At 40.4% G+C, this 15,201-nt stretch overlaps 3 protein-coding genes across 3 annotated transcripts; 2 read left to right on the top strand and 1 right to left on the bottom strand.

The window, feature by feature from the left end:
* Positions 1-63: 63 nt before the first annotated feature.
* On the top strand, positions 64-1,885 carry Snap29 (Synaptosomal-associated protein 29kDa). Its single transcript, XM_074092275.1, has one exon. It carries the CDS (start codon positions 208-210, stop codon positions 1,006-1,008), a length of 801 nt encoding a protein of 266 aa, XP_073948376.1. The 5' UTR covers positions 64-207; the 3' UTR covers positions 1,009-1,885.
* Positions 1,886-3,999: 2,114 nt separating this feature from the next.
* On the bottom strand, positions 4,000-5,656 carry LOC141430821 (uncharacterized). The gene is made up of 2 exons (XM_074091674.1): positions 5,294-5,656; positions 4,000-5,212 (listed from the first exon to the last, which is right to left on the bottom strand). The coding sequence occupies exons 1-2, from the start codon at positions 5,453-5,455 to the stop codon at positions 4,121-4,123; spliced, it is 1,254 nt and encodes a 417-aa protein (XP_073947775.1). The 5' UTR covers positions 5,456-5,656; the 3' UTR covers positions 4,000-4,120.
* A 183-nt stretch (positions 5,657-5,839) lies between these two features.
* On the top strand, positions 5,840-14,557 carry eIF3c (eukaryotic translation initiation factor 3 subunit c). Its single transcript, XM_074092265.1, has 8 exons — positions 5,840-5,987; positions 6,185-6,300; positions 7,798-8,215; positions 8,981-9,203; positions 9,600-9,759; positions 9,843-11,126; positions 11,587-11,880; positions 13,855-14,557. Exons 2-8 carry the CDS (start codon positions 6,208-6,210, stop codon positions 14,026-14,028), a joined length of 2,646 nt encoding a protein of 881 aa, XP_073948366.1. The 5' UTR covers positions 5,840-5,987; positions 6,185-6,207; the 3' UTR covers positions 14,029-14,557.
* The last annotated feature ends 644 nt before the right edge of the window (positions 14,558-15,201 follow it).

Here is a 15,201-nt window from a genome sequence, read left to right as displayed (position 1 = left end):
CCAGTGTATAATCCCTTCGGACAGGACTCTGAGCCATAATTTGCTTTGAGTACAATACTCGTGAAAGTATTACTCATTCGTACTCTCATTTCGTTCATAGTTTATGGTTACAAATTATTGTCGTCATCTCGAACCTTTGTTCCAGTATAATTGTTTACGTATATTTTAGTTCATTAATTAGTGTCGTAATTAAACTAGTCGATTACAATGGCTAGTCACAAATATATTAATCCAAATAACTTGTTTGAGGAAGACGACGTCGACGACGACACTTTCGTGAACAGTTACAGGAATCGTAACCCGCCCGTGTCGCGACCAGCCCCTGCTTACGGAGGGCATTTAGCAGACCTGGAAAGGCAAAGGCAAGTTATGCTTCAGAGACAGAGAGAGATTGAGCAGCGGACGGTGGAATCGTCCGAAAGGAGTGTGCAGCTGCTGAGAGACTCCGAGAACATTGGCATCGCCACCGCCGAGGAGCTGGCGCGGCAGCGCGAGGCGCTCGACAACACCAACCGCCGCCTCGACGAAATCAACACCAACCTCAAATACAGCCAGAAACACCTCAACGGAATCAAATCAGTCTTCTATGGCATCAAAAACTACATTTCCGGAAAATCTGACCAACCCCCATCCAGAAGTCAGGCGTCACCTAACACCCAGAGGGATGTACCAAGCAGCAGTAGATTAGATGATACTCTTGACAATTTGGGACCAATGCCAGGAAGAGGAGACAACTTTGATTCTCACCCGTCCACGCGCCTACGTGGAATGAATGAGCAGGAGATGATGGGCCCTGTGCCTGACAGTGAGCGTGTGAACAAAATATTAGATGATAACTTGGATGATATGGTCAGAGCTATTACCAGGCTCAAAGGTCTGGGCACAGCCCTGGGTGAGGAAATCGAGCAACAGAATGAACTCATAGACACAATACAAGACAAAGTGGAAGGAGCAGACATTAACATTAGCAAGCAGAGTAAGCAGATGAATAAACTTCTGGGGAAATAGTGGTTGGTTACTTGGAAACAGTTTAAATGGCATAATCTTGCCAAATGGATAAAATATGTAATAAAATTTTGCCCATAAAAAGACAAAGTTTGTACAGTGTGTAGGCTTACACTTGAATTTATATGAGGTCAAATAAAGGGACATAAGATACGTCTCATCCAGCAATACGCTATGCCTATGTATTTATGTAAAAAGACCTGTGTTAGTACAGGGACAAAAACATTTGAATAACATAAACCTTTGTGAAAGCTATTATGTTGAAACAAATAGCTTGCATTCTACCTATTTTGTGCATGAAGCTTATTTACATATTTTAACATAGAATTTTAAATATTGTTTGTTTTATTTTTTGTTGATATTATAAATAGGTAAATTTAGGATATAAGTTAGGTATGATATTCAGTCAAATACAAAAGGACTGATATGGCCAAAAAGTTACAGAAATATGTATACACAACTTTATTGACTTAACATTAAGTAAGGTTATGCTACATATTTTTGTACCTTTGGCCACATCAATATCTTTGTAGTTGACTGTACCTACAGTTGAGTTCATAAACTTGTGAGCAAAAGTTTGATCAAAAATATCTAAACACGCTTCTACACCATTAAATATAGTTGTAAGTATTCAAATATTTTTATCAATTTTTTGCTCACAACTTTATTAACTCTACTCTACCTACATATGTAAAGTATAGAAGTAGTGTAAATACATTGACTATGTAAATGTAGTAGCAAGTATTAAATAATGAAGTGCTGATTAATGATGTCTGGATAATGAATCACAAAAGCCTGATAAATATGTTAATCCCTAAAATTTTCCTAATTTTTTTTTTAATTATATAATAAAGCTGTATAAATAAAGATGTTTTTAGAATTTGTTGATTCACTTTTGGTCAAAGTCAGTTTAAGAGTGCTTCTATTGATGTAGAGGTGAGACAGAAAATCAAACAATTACATTACTTAGTTGAAATCCACAACACTGTTGTGTTTCGGCGTGGAGAGTAAGACAGCAGGTGAAATTACTGGCATGTGAGGTATCCCATCTTAGACCTCTAGGTTGGCAACGCGTCTGCAATACCCCTGGTGTTGCAGATGTTTATGGGCGGTGGTGATCTCTTACCATCAGGAGATCCACTTGCTTGTTTGCCATCCAGTCGAAAAAAAAACAATTTTGTGTTACAACCGGAGGGTTACTTACTACGAGATTCGAAATCGAACTCTTAACGTAAAATCGTAATCTAAATTTACCTTTTTTACGATCAGAAAGCATTTGCTACTCTTTCTACGTGGCTAATCCGCCACTGCACAAAAGTAATAGTCAAATAGTTGGTTAAAAAGAATAATAGTAGTTTATGCAACTGTTACGTAATAAGGGTCCTTAAAACACGCGTGTGGTTTTATGAAACGAGGCGTAGCCGTAGCCGTATATCTATATCGATATATTAAATCCTCTATCATGCGTTCAAGAGCCATTGAGAATGACCTGCATTGCAACCAGAACTGTCTGCCCCACGAGCTCTTGCGCCGCCGCTCTGGTGAGGTAATGTTCATTACGATATCGATTTCGGTGTCGTAATGATCATTAGGATAGAATCATTAGAATCCAATGTCGTAATGCTGGTCATTATCTATGGTTTTTGAACGCATAATGGAGGATTTACTATATTTTATGGGTGTAGATAAAAAAATATAATAAGATAAAATAAAATACTGTTTTTCTTAGTTTTTAGGGTTCCGTACCTCAAAAAGAAAAAAAGGGACCCTTATAGGATCACTTTTTGTCCGTCTGTCTGTCTGTTCCTTATTTGTTTACCGGTATAATTTCGTTTTGTTTGACAACAGATGTTTGCTCGGGTTAACCAACTAATCTTTGATAATGAGCTCGTAGGAAGTTCGAAACGCATCGATATTTTGTGTGGTGTGTGTGATTATTGGGCCTGTGTGTGACAGATGCATTGTTTGTCCTGCATCACGCCATCGAATGCTTAAAATACCTAACTTCTGACACACTTTCTTTAGACTTCGGTCCCTTAGGCATAACGTCTGCCTGAACAGAGATCTCTCTATGTTCTCTCCCCCTCCCCACAGGTTTGTCTCATAATAAAACACGGATCAGCGATTGGAAAAAAAAATCAACTGTTGTCGCAAAAACATGGAATATCATTTATTAAAACATCATGCTGAATGAGTCAATGCATTTTTTTCACTTACGCAAATGTTTTTTTCGCAAACACATCAAATAAACTACCATTAATGTTGAAAAAATGCGAGTCATCGGGTTTGCCATTGCGTTGATAATTTTTATACGCCTGTTGCCTGTTTATCGTGATACATACAACTAGCCTATACCCACGGCTTCACTCGCATGAAACATAGTCTGGCAATAGAATTCAAATTCCGGGATTTTACTAAATTTCCAGTAATTAGGTATAGTCAGCAACAACTCAAATACCTATGAATACAAAGTGCAAAAACTATGTATACACAACCTTAATGTTGAGCCAATAAAGTCCTGTAAAGTATACATATTTTTGGCACTTCAAACATATGTATATTTTTGTTGCTGATTGTACTTATCGTGCATGGGCCTTCATCATTTACGTTGTATGAAAAACTTCGATGATAAAATTCATGTCTAGATTTAGGGATTTTACAGTAGGTAGAATCGGATCGTAATAAAATGTAGCCTTCTCTCGAGATTCAGCTACCTACATACCAAATTCCATCTAAATCAGTCTAGCCATTTCAGGGTGAGAGAGTAACAAAGACGCACAAAATCTTTTTGTGGCCTTAGCCCTTGCTATTTTAGTAATTCGTAGAGCTTTTACCGATTTCTATGTAGATACATTACACACTTTCTTTTGCATTTATGTTAATAGAATTTGACGTAATGCAAACTTTTATTGACGCGAGAACGTGATTTAGGGTAATAATCTAATAATAAATCACCCTACTCTTTCTTATAGGATACAAAAAGTACAAAAACACTATATTTTTATCTCTTTAATAAGTAGCTTAAATACAATGGTGGGTACTAATGTAACAAGTTCTACCCCTTGTGCAAGCCAACCACTACATCAAGTTCTGAAATACATAACCCTGATGTTAATCAGTAAACTTGGTCAAAGAACACGTCATCAACTACCGTCTCCAGAATCATATCGTTGGCATCCACTTTGTGGACTTTGATGTGTTTCTGCAACACTCTTTTGTTGGCCAAAGATTTGCCACAAATATCGCAATTAATCTCCTTATTCGAGTGTGAATCCCTGTGGATTTTCAAGCCATAAACAGTGGCAAACCCTTTGTAGCAAATGTTGCATTTATGGGGCCTCTCCAGTGTATGTGCATGCGCAATATGCACCAACAAAGAATTCTTTGTTACAAAGCTTCTATCACAGCCTTTGTTTTGACACATGAATGGACGAGGTCGCTCTTGCCCAGTATGGATGAGACTATGGGCTCTCAAATAAGATGCTCTTGTGTATGTCTTAGGGCAATGATCACAAGCAAACTTTTTTTCTCCATTGTGAGATCTAATATGCATCATCAGAGTTGACTTTGCCGTGAAGCTTTTTCCACAGGTGACACAGACAAATAGCTTGCGGTTGTTGGAGTGAGCCACTCTAAAATGCTCTTTCAGGGACTGCCGAGATTTGTAAGTCTTGTGACAGAATCCACATTTAAACTGGCCAGTTTCGTGATGAGAGTTATCATGCTGTCTTAATCCATTAGCATTGTGGAAACACTTGCCACATCTGGGGCACAAATATTTTCGTAAGTTGCTGTGTTTGGCCATGTGATACCTCAATCCATAAATCCTGGTAAACGATTTGTCGCACAGTGTGCAGGCATATCTTTTCTCTCCCTCTTTTCTAGGTGGCTGCTCAGCTGATGTTATCTCAGTGACAGGAGGTAGTGGAGTTACTTCCTTGTTAACTGGCAGATTGGTCATGTTAGTATCAAAATCTAAGGCCGGCTGGCTGCTAAACAGTGGAACATCATATTCATGGTCCTGATAAACCACATTCACATCAATTGAATCTATGTCAGACCTTTGGTTAGAAGGCGAGGTTTGTATAAATATTTGTGATAATGTTGAATTTGCTTTCAAGCAGTTCAGTTTGAAACTATATGATACCAATGCAGTCGAGACACATGAAGCACACATCCCGCTAGGCCAGTTATCTTCGTCATTATTCTGTAAAATGAATTTGGTCTTAATACAATATTAAGATAGACAGTCACATGAATCAGGATCTCGAAGTGGACACCTACTTACCTCCAAGCAATTAAGAAATATCAAAATATCTATAAGTTTAATTTTAATCATTTCGTGCTCGATCAAATCTTGTACATTTAAAAGCATTTCTGTATCGGATTCGGCGAGGCATGTTCGACAAATGTTTGTTGTAAGAGGGAGTATTAAACTCGTGAACTCCATAGATATGTATTAACGAACGAGAGAGGAAATTAATGTATAATGTGACCGTGTGAGTATCAAACTAAAGTCTTGCCCATCCTAAAAAGCACGTGAGTTTGTCATCAGTGTGTCGACAGTTACATTCATAGGTTAGGTACTTTAAAAATAAAAGAAAATGCAAGCAATGAAATTGATAAAATGCGTCTTCGTCTTCTCAATAAGAGTTAAGACGTCATTTTTTTTCTTAATTAGGTTAAATCCATAGACAAGACAAGGTAAGGTTTAGGCATTCATTAGGTCATTGTCACTGCTGGATAAAGCTGTTTTAGTTATATGATAAGAAGCTCATTTTGTATTTTAAAATTATTCCACGAATGACTTTTTCAAATAACTTCTATCTCCCTCTTTTGTACACTATCTCTTTTTAGAGTGACGTGCGTCGTGGGCAAGCTGGACTGCCTCGACTTTCTCCTCTTTTTCAAAATATTTTCATGAAGCTATCACTCATATCAAGTGCTACTCATAAAGACACACGATCAATTTTTTGCCGAAGGTAAATTTTTCTTGCAAAAATCGGAAAAAAGGAGTTACAAAACTTAACCTCAAAGTGTCGCGACAACACCTCATACTTTGCCAAATCCTGTTTAATTTAGTTGTTTAGTAATTTAACAGTAATTTAAGTCTGGATTGAAATCATACCGTAAATAGTGAAATGGCTTGTTCAGTGTAAATATGTTATATTATTTACAGGTAGATAACATTTCAATTCCGCAATGAGTCGGTTTTTTGCGACTGGAACGGACTCCAGCGAGGAGAGCTCGAGCGAGGAAGATCAGATTGTGCGTCCGGCAGCCCCCGTCTACACGGTAAGTCATTAATTAACTTTACAAAACAAAAGTAATCTTGTAACTTTCTAAGTGCAACTTTATGCTAAAAGCTATGAAAAACTCATTTAAATTATGGTTGATTTGTCATGTGAACTAATTATGTATCTTATTATCTTCTTGTGGCAACTAATATTTGGATTATGATTGATCAGCACTGCCCAACTCACAACTGCATTTTTTCGGCATTATATCAAGTTCCAATTGAGAAAATATTTTTTCTTTTAAAAAGGATTGTAACAAAATAAACAAATTTTTCTACATCAGCTTCTTTCTTGAATGAATCAATAGCAATTTGGAACCTGTTAATAATTCACTAACAACTTTATTAAACACAGACTTGGTCATTTTATAAGCAATTAGACAAGCAGACAATAATATGCATTCTTCAGCCACTAGCTACCTGCTGTTACACACCATGTTTTTCTTGATTTCTAATAACTTCGACAGACGGCTCAACTAATTTTTCATACATAAGTTTTTGTTTGAACAAACAACTTCAGTGATTGTTAAAAGTCAAAATTGTAACATGACTGATAAGCAGAGAGCAGAATTTTCATGGCAAAAATCAAACTTCAATAGAGTTGGACTGTAAAATTTTATCGACTTTTCCAGCTATAGATAAGTTCAATCTCCTTCTCTGCCATAGTATAACTAAAATGCCGTTAACTGATGTTATTTGTAGCTTATTATATTAACAACAACGTCTTTAAGCAATATAGTATCCCATATTTACTTCAAAGTCTTCGAGATATTTGGCATCAAAGTTCAAAAACTGGAGGCCAAAAAACTGGTTTCCTGGCCATAACTTTTGTGTTAATTAGTTTCAAATGAAAACCCTCAACCAGTTTTAAGAGACGTCAAAGACAAACCCATGTAGATTTCGTATATGTTAGATCTTTCTCGTCAATACAGATACGAAATAAGTGTTTTTTCAAACAATGTTTAAAAAAATCATACAGAATGAAGTATTCATTTTTTTCAAAATCCAACAAGAAACAACAAAATTCAAGTTCAACTTATAATTCTATCTGTAGTGCAAAAGTAGCCCCTTAAGAAAATTAATTTGTTTATGTATTTTTATGTCATTAGTTTCTTTGTCATTAAAAATTTGTTGTATACAACTATACACTGAATTTTAATAATACTAGCTATTATTTGATAATACTGAATAATAGTGAGTATTTGCAGCATCTCAACCTGAGAGACTAACTTACAATACAATAACTCTTTGTTGAACACCAACACAGTACCTAAGCAAGCAGTACAGGAAACACAGGTATGTAGGTATATAGAGATTTTCCAAGGTAAGCAATAGGTGGCCTTATTGCTTCAGAGCAATCTCTTCCAGGCAACCTTAACAACAGACAGAAGTAAGCAATGAATTTTAGCAGGTGGTGCAATTAACAGTAAATTAGGATACAGAGCAATATCAAGAATACATACTTAGAGTACCTATTTACTGTTATTTGTTTTCAGTTCAGTGATGACGAGGAGGAAACTAAGCGCGTTGTGCGCTCCATGAAAGAGAAGCGGTATGAAGAGTTGGAGGGTATCATCCATTCTATCCGCAATCATCGCAAAATCAAAGACTTCTCTTCTGCTCTGGCTTCCTTCGAGGAACTTCAGAAAGCATACACTAAAGCTGCTCCTATTGTAGCTAAGGAGGAGAATGGAGTGGCCCCCCGGTTTTTCATTAGGGCTCTGGTGGAACTCGATGACTGGGTTGTGGGGGCCTGGGCCGACCGAGACAGCAGAAAAACACTCTCCAAGGGTACCAGCAAAGCCCTGACGTCCTTGAGGCAAAAGCTCAGGAAGTACACAAAGGATTTTGAAACTGAGATTTCAAAGTTCCGTGAGAACCCTGACTTGCCTGATGATGATGATGAGAGGAAAGGTACATTCAATTTTTATATTGTATATTTCCCTTTTATGAACCCTTTTTTTTCTTTCCTTCTTTTTAATTTAGACCTACTGGGTAATTCCGGGGTCATGAGCAAGAAGAGTGAAAGGGGTGATGGGGAGATTTACACTGAGCAACTTTTACTATAGGACCAGCCCCAAAATCGCGAAAAAAAAAATCTAATCAAGAGAATGTATGGAACAGCAGTTTTTTTTTTTCAATTTCTTGGCTGGTCCCATAGTAAAAGTTGCTCAGTGTGAATCTCCCCATCACCCCTTTCACTCTTGGTATAAACCCGGAATCACCCAGTATATCTGGAAGGCCTAAATTAAAATGGTTTATTATTTTGAGTTGATGCACTTTCAATCTAGATGTGCAATAATGCATGGAAAAGACTGGAAAGAGCTAGGTCTGGTGCAGTGCAGCAATGCAAATGATAGGCAATAATAGGCAGCTGCAAGTTGTCAGTTAAATAAAAGTCGTAGTACCTTGCTTACACTGCTATCCCTGTCGATCCCGGCTGATACAATCATGCAGGTCAATTACATTTGAATTTGAATTTTGACATGGATTGTACGTGAAGTCCATTGCCGTAACTCTTTTCATACTCGGCTGGGTTCGAAAGGGCTATGTTTATTGTTCCATTCATATGAACTTTAATTAAATTAAAAACGACCCCTATGCTAGCATTATACTGCGCGCAAGCCACGCGTTCCATCTATTACATACTTTATGTTATGAAACAAGATATTTTTTCAGACTCCTCATCTGATGACGAGTCTGAAGATGAAAAGAAGCCTAAAGAGAAGGTGAAGGTGCGTCGGTCGCCCGAGCCGCCGCGCCGTCCATTGCCTGCCGATGACGAATCATCAGATTCTATGGACTGGGGCTCGAGCTCTGATGACTCGAGCTCCAGCTCCGATGATGAGGCTCGCGGCGCTGCTACGCTGCGTGACAAGTTCTTAAAGAAGACAACGGAAAGGTATCGTAGACTACTTTTTTTTAACATACTTGAGTTTTTTTTCTGCTACTGAAACCATAGTTGTTCCTGAAGAAGATATTGATAAAGTCTTCTAAGTCTAAATAAATTACTTCAAGTATTCTGAATGGTATAAAGTAGACATTCCTCCGTTACGCACGAAGCGGTTTGCCTCTTCTTTCATTATGCGGACGGCTAAGGAGTGGAACTCTGCCGAGGTCAGTTTTTGCGGAACGCTATAATCTGGACATCATTAAGGTCAAAGTGAACAGACACCTTCTAGGCAAACGTGTACCATCTTAGGCCTCATCTTCGCCTTCCATCAAGCGAGATTGAGGCCAAACGTATGCCTTATTTTTTATGTATATAAAAAAAACAATGGCTTGACTTGTTTGATAGGGAGGAAGAGGATGGAGACAAGGATAGAAGAAAGGACAGGAGAGAGAGGCGTGAACGAGCCGGCAAGACTAGCAAGAGAGACCAGGCGGACGATGGCGGCGAGTGGGAGACCGTCAGGAAAGGGGCTGCTACTTCCGATAAGCCTAAGATGTTTGCTAAGGTCAGTTTATAATAAAACTTTAATGAAGAAAATACTAAAATGCAATCTAACATTTTACTTAATTGGCTTTACTGATTTCTCAGGACAGCGACATCGACGCAGCTCTTGTGGTGAAAAAGCTTGGCGAGATCAGTGCCGCGCGTGGCCGCAAGCGCACCGACCGGCGCGCGCAGCTGGAGCTGTTGCACGAACTGCGGACAGTCGCCGCCGCACACAACCTCGGCGATGCCTTGCAACTCAAGTTGCGAGCTGCCACCGTCGCCGCTCTTTTCGACTACAACCCCAAGGTCTCCGACGCAATGAAGCCAGAGTACTGGTCCCGACTTGTCGAAAATGTCGACCACATGGTCACCCTACTCCTCGCTCACGAAGACATGGTCCTCAGCGAGACAGTGACCGAGGAAAACGAGCAACTCGTCACTCCACCGTACCAAGTGCGCGGATGCTTACTCACGTCGCTGGAACGCCTCGACGATGAGTTCACTAAACTCTTAAAAGAGTGTGATCCTCACTCCAATGAATATGTCGAGAGACTAAAAGACGAAGTCAGAGTGTCGGCTCTTATTGACCGCGTATGCTTAGTCGTGGAGCGCGACGGCACGCCTCAGGAGATCTGCCGCGCGTATCTCCGCAAGATAGACCACTTGTACTACAAGTTCGATCCCCGAGCGGTAAAGAAAGACCTCCCGCCGGGCGAGGAGACCTCCATAAAGAAGATGGAACGCCTCTGCAAGTATATCTACGCGCACGACGAGTCCGACCGACTCCGGACCCGTGCCATTCTTTCCCATATGTACCACCACGCTCTGCACGACAACTGGTTCCAAGCCCGCGACTTGCTCCTCATGTCTCATCTCCAAGAGACCGTGCAGCACTCCGACCCGAGCACTCAGATCCTATACAATAGAACGATGGCCAACTTAGGTCTATGCGCGTTCCGCCGCGGCAACGTGAAAGAAGCTCACGGCTGCTTAGCCGAGCTGATGATGACCGGGAAGCCTAAGGAGCTGCTCGCGCAAGGTCTGCTGCCCCAGCGTCAGCACGAGCGTTCCAAGGAGCAGGAGAAAATCGAGAAGCAACGGCAAATGCCGTTCCACATGCACATCAACCTGGAATTACTCGAGTGCGTGTATTTAGTGTCGGCTATGATGATCGAGATCCCGTATATGGCGGCGCATGAGTTCGACGCTCGTCGCCGCATGATCAGCAAGACATTCTACCAGAATCTGCGGGCGAGCGAGCGGCAGGCGCTGGTGGGCCCGCCCGAGTCCATGCGGGAGCACGCCGTGGCAGCCGCGCGCGCCATGCGCCGCGGCGACTGGCGCGCCTGCCTCAATTTCATCGTCAATGAAAAGATGAATGCCAAGGTATATGTTGACAATGGGGAATATGCATGGAAAACGAATGTTCTCTTAAATAACTTAAATAAAACGAAGATGTAAAAATTATCAATATCTGTTGAAAAATAAGGAAGATACGAGCAAATGTGGTTTGCATTCGGTCTCATTCTATAAAAATAAAATTTAATATAGACTTTTAACGGTCGTCGCGTCGTGTCATCATATGATATGTATTGTTGGATCTTTCTAATTGAAAATTTAACACTCTTATTCCTTTTAAGATATTTAACAAATTTCTCGACAACTCGGTTTGTCCAACAATAAATGCTTATATACTGTGCTAAGAGGGTGTTGCTGCAACTTTGTCTCCTTGCGGAAACAAATCGCTCCCGGAATAAAAAAAAAAGATAGAAAGAATTAATTTATTAAATAGTACCTAGTCTATGTTTATCAACTTAAATTTTACTAACAATACAATATTTCACAGGTCTGGGACCTAATGGTGGGTGCCGACAACGTCCGCGCCATGCTTGGTCGGCTCATCCGTGAAGAATCACTCCGGACTTACCTCTTCACCTACGCACACGTATACGCGTCTCTGTCCCTCAAGTCCCTAGCCGATATGTTCGAGCTGCCGCGACAGAAAGTCCACTCTCTGGTGTCCAAGATGATCATAAACGAGGAGCTACTGGCTTCGCTGGACGACCCGAGCGAGTGCGCTATACTGCACCGCTCAGAACCCACGCGTATGCAGGCGTTAGCGATGCAGCTCGCTGACAAGGTATGTTCTAGTAGTTATAGAAAATGTTGCCTTGAGGTTTGTATAATTCCTTCTTGCTCCACGGTATTTAAGCGTTGAAGTAATCTTGTAACAAAAACTTCCTTTACTGGCTTCATAAAACAACTGCGCTACCGTGAAAAAAAAATAGCCTAGCTCTCTATCCTGTGAGATTTGGGAAATCCTTTCTGATCCCTTTATTTATGACCTTCATGGAATATGGCTGCCAAGTTCTTGAGTTAGTCTGCAGATCATGATGTTGCTCTTCTTTAAGGCCGTCTTGCAGGAAAAAATACATCTAGATTTAGTAGTTAAGCCTGGCTTAAGCTTGACAGTTCCATACATTATGACACTACTAAACTGATCTTAACGCTAACTCGAGATTTATGTGTTTCCAGCAAGTAGCCATAAGTGTAGATTTCAAAGCGATCTGGATATACACAGCCATGTCAAATTATTGTCTATTCTCTAACTATTGTATGTCTCAACTGTTGACTCTAAAGGCCAAGGTAAAACGTATACAGGGTGGAAAGTTGAGATGGGGCAGCAATACTGGGTTAAGACACTAACTTAAGTTAAAATGTTCAGTTTTTAGTTGCCTACATACTGTTTAATTTTCTTTAAGCATAAAGGATTCATATTTGAAAAAAAAAAACAACATGCGAAAATTTCAACTTGCAAATTAGTACCCTACGAACTGTATGGAAAAAGTTTTCTTTGATTTGCGGGTGTTCTAGTACTCTAACCTTATTTGGTCTCAAAGAGTGTTTTAATACTTGATAGAAATGGGACCGATAGGCATTAAAAAAAAAAAGTCAAATCTGTCGATTTTCTCGCTGACTGTACATTTTATCAAAAATCTGTGAATGTCGATTGTCATCACTCAAAAAGTTAGTAAAGGTCTCCTAAGAGCATTTTCGCGTAGCAGCAAGGGATCTAGTAGCTGCCCTTGCTGCCCCATCTCAACTTTCCACCCTGTATATCGTGAACCGTATAGCCCGCGCCAAACTTCTAGCTCTCTCTGAAGTTGCAGCGCGCAGGTGTACAGTCAGTAACATTTTAATATAATCCTACTAATATTATAAATGGGAAAGTTTGTATATTTGGATGTATGTTACTGTATATAATAATAATTTAATTTATTTATTTTCATTATTATTATTATATTTAGCCTATAACTGTGTCCCACTGCTGGGCAAAGGCCTCTCCTCTTGACTTCCACACCTCCCTATCCAGAGCTATATTTGGCCACTCACTTCATTTTCATTATTTATTTTAATTATTTTCAATGAGTGATTGACAACTTGTAACTGGTAATAAGTAAGTAACTATCATATTTGAATAGGCTTACTTATCTTATTTTTAAACTTAAAAATTAAGCAGGATGAATTAATAACACGGAAGAATTTTAATCCGTGATTAATAAGAACAATAAATAAATTAATAAACGGTAAAACGGTATTATGTCTCGGCATTTTAACAGTCTTTCAAAAACAAAACAGTAAGTAGGCACTCCCAAAGCAATAACAATAAGTAATAACAAAAATCAACTACTTAAAACAGTAACGTAACTATGAACAATAACAAAAATCTAAACTCGCGACGCGAACAAATGAAATATACTCGCAGCGACTGTACTTTCCACTGCTGAACCAAACGTGTGTTGCGTAGAAGCACTCGGCGCACACAGATGCACGAATAAACATGGCGAGCGCGGTGCAGCGCAGGAGCGAGCGGGGGGTGCTCTCCCGTCCTCACCCGCTTACGTCCCGCAGATACCGATAATGCGCTACTGCGACGCCAATCGCCTCGTATTCAGAGAGAGCTAGAAGTTTGACGCGGGCTATAATAGGTAGCTGAAACTTACACATAATATAATTATGTATGTATATATACATATTTTGATGGCCGGTTGTTTTTTTCAGCTCTTTGCTGCTATATCTATGATCTCAAACGTAACATATGCATTTATCGCAGGTCGGCAACTTCGTGGACTCAAACGAGCGCATATTCGAGAAGCAGGGGTCGTTCTTCCAGCGCGGCGGCGCGGGCCGCGGCGACGGGCGGCAGCGCGAGCGCATGCGCGAAGGCGGCTGGAACCGCCGCACGCGCAACCGCCGCCGCGACGACGAACGCTCGCACGACGAATGAGCGCCCCCGGCGGAACACCTAACGCATGCGAGAACATTTGTTGGGACGGGGTAATTGCGTCTATTTGTATACTGTGGCACGCCTAAGACATAATGGCAGTGCACTGTCACTCCCATTCCATACAGTAGACTTCCCCAGCGCTATCGATGACACATAGTGATTATATTTTCTTTGGGAGTTGTTACTTCAATTCGTTTTAAATTTAGGAAAGATCGCTCCATGCATTTTTATGATTCATTAACCAACCGATAGATAATAGCGTCTGACAACGCGAGAGTCGCATTGTCACGCATTAATAAGTATTATACAAAATATAATCTGCGACAATACATTAAAATATCTTGGCCTATCGGTTACTATTTTAGACGCAATTACCCCGTGCATAAAACATGTCTCTTACGTTATGTATTCCTAGACCTTCAGTTCAGTTACGTTCAACTAATCTGTTTTATAAACTACCATAGCCCTGGTTTCAAATAATTCACATTGTAATCACAGTGTAATAAAAATGGTAAAATTTGTCACAAAATGTGTATTATTTATTTTTCTGTAAAGTACCTAAGTCACAGTTGAGTTATGCAACCTGAGGTCTGGTCTGATCAGGTCAAACTTAAAATGAGTGGATCATACTACCTCAGGGCGTAAAATACATGCAGCATAGATGAGAGTGTATACTGGGCATGCAGTGGTGTAGGGGTTATAGCACGCAGCACAGAATGCTGAGGACCTGGGTTCGATTCCCAGTGCTGGTCTCTTTTTCTGGTTTTTCTGGGCATCCATGTCTCAGTTTGTATTTTTGAGTAATAGTACATTATTGTAGAGGCCGGGAAGTAGGGGGTTGCCGGCCTAGTACCTAGATAGGGATGCGAGGCCGGCAACCCCAGGTTCCGGACGAGGCTTGTATAGTGCTTTTCTCAAACATTACATGAAATAAAAGAAAACAAGAAATGAAACTGGCGGGAGGCTAGTCTGGTCGCCCTGTTCCTGTTGTGTGTGCGCGTGTCGCGCTGGCTGCGGGCGGTGTTGCTGTGCGTGTCGCAGAGCGCGCGTTGAAACAAAAGACGGTTGCATTGCCGGCCAGCGGCCTGCAAGGTTGTATGAAATCTCTTTGCAGGCCGCTAGAGTGACCGCGCGCACGCAGCTGAGCCCCAGCGCCTGCAGCGCGATACTTCT

The sequence above is a fragment of the Choristoneura fumiferana genome, chromosome 9 (genome assembly GCF_025370935.1).
Source record: "Choristoneura fumiferana chromosome 9, NRCan_CFum_1, whole genome shotgun sequence".
NCBI classification, from domain to species: domain Eukaryota; kingdom Metazoa; phylum Arthropoda; class Insecta; order Lepidoptera; family Tortricidae; genus Choristoneura; species Choristoneura fumiferana.
Note: the sequence above shows the minus strand (reverse complement) of the source record. Positions and strands in the feature narration are given on the sequence as shown.

What these genes read in the sequence shown, in the direction of transcription:
- Snap29 (XM_074092275.1), top strand. Translation starts at nt 208, where the DNA reads ATGGCTAGTCACAAATATATTAATCCAAATAACTTGTTTGAGGAAGAC.
- LOC141430821 (XM_074091674.1), bottom strand. Translation starts at nt 5,455, where the DNA reads ATGGAGTTCACGAGTTTAATACTCCCTCTTACAACAAACATTTGTCGA. An exon ending in TATTTCTTAATTGCTTGGAG is followed by an intron (nt 5,213 to 5,293) that starts GTAAGTAGGTGT and finishes TTCATTTTACAG; the next exon opens with AATAATGACGAAGATAACTG.
- eIF3c (XM_074092265.1), top strand. Translation starts at nt 6,208, where the DNA reads ATGAGTCGGTTTTTTGCGACTGGAACGGACTCCAGCGAGGAGAGCTCG. An exon ending in TTAAAGAAGACAACGGAAAG is followed by an intron (nt 9,204 to 9,599) that starts GTATCGTAGACT and finishes CTTGTTTGATAG; the next exon opens with GGAGGAAGAGGATGGAGACA. An exon ending in CGATGCAGCTCGCTGACAAG is followed by an intron (nt 11,881 to 13,854) that starts GTATGTTCTAGT and finishes CATTTATCGCAG; the next exon opens with GTCGGCAACTTCGTGGACTC.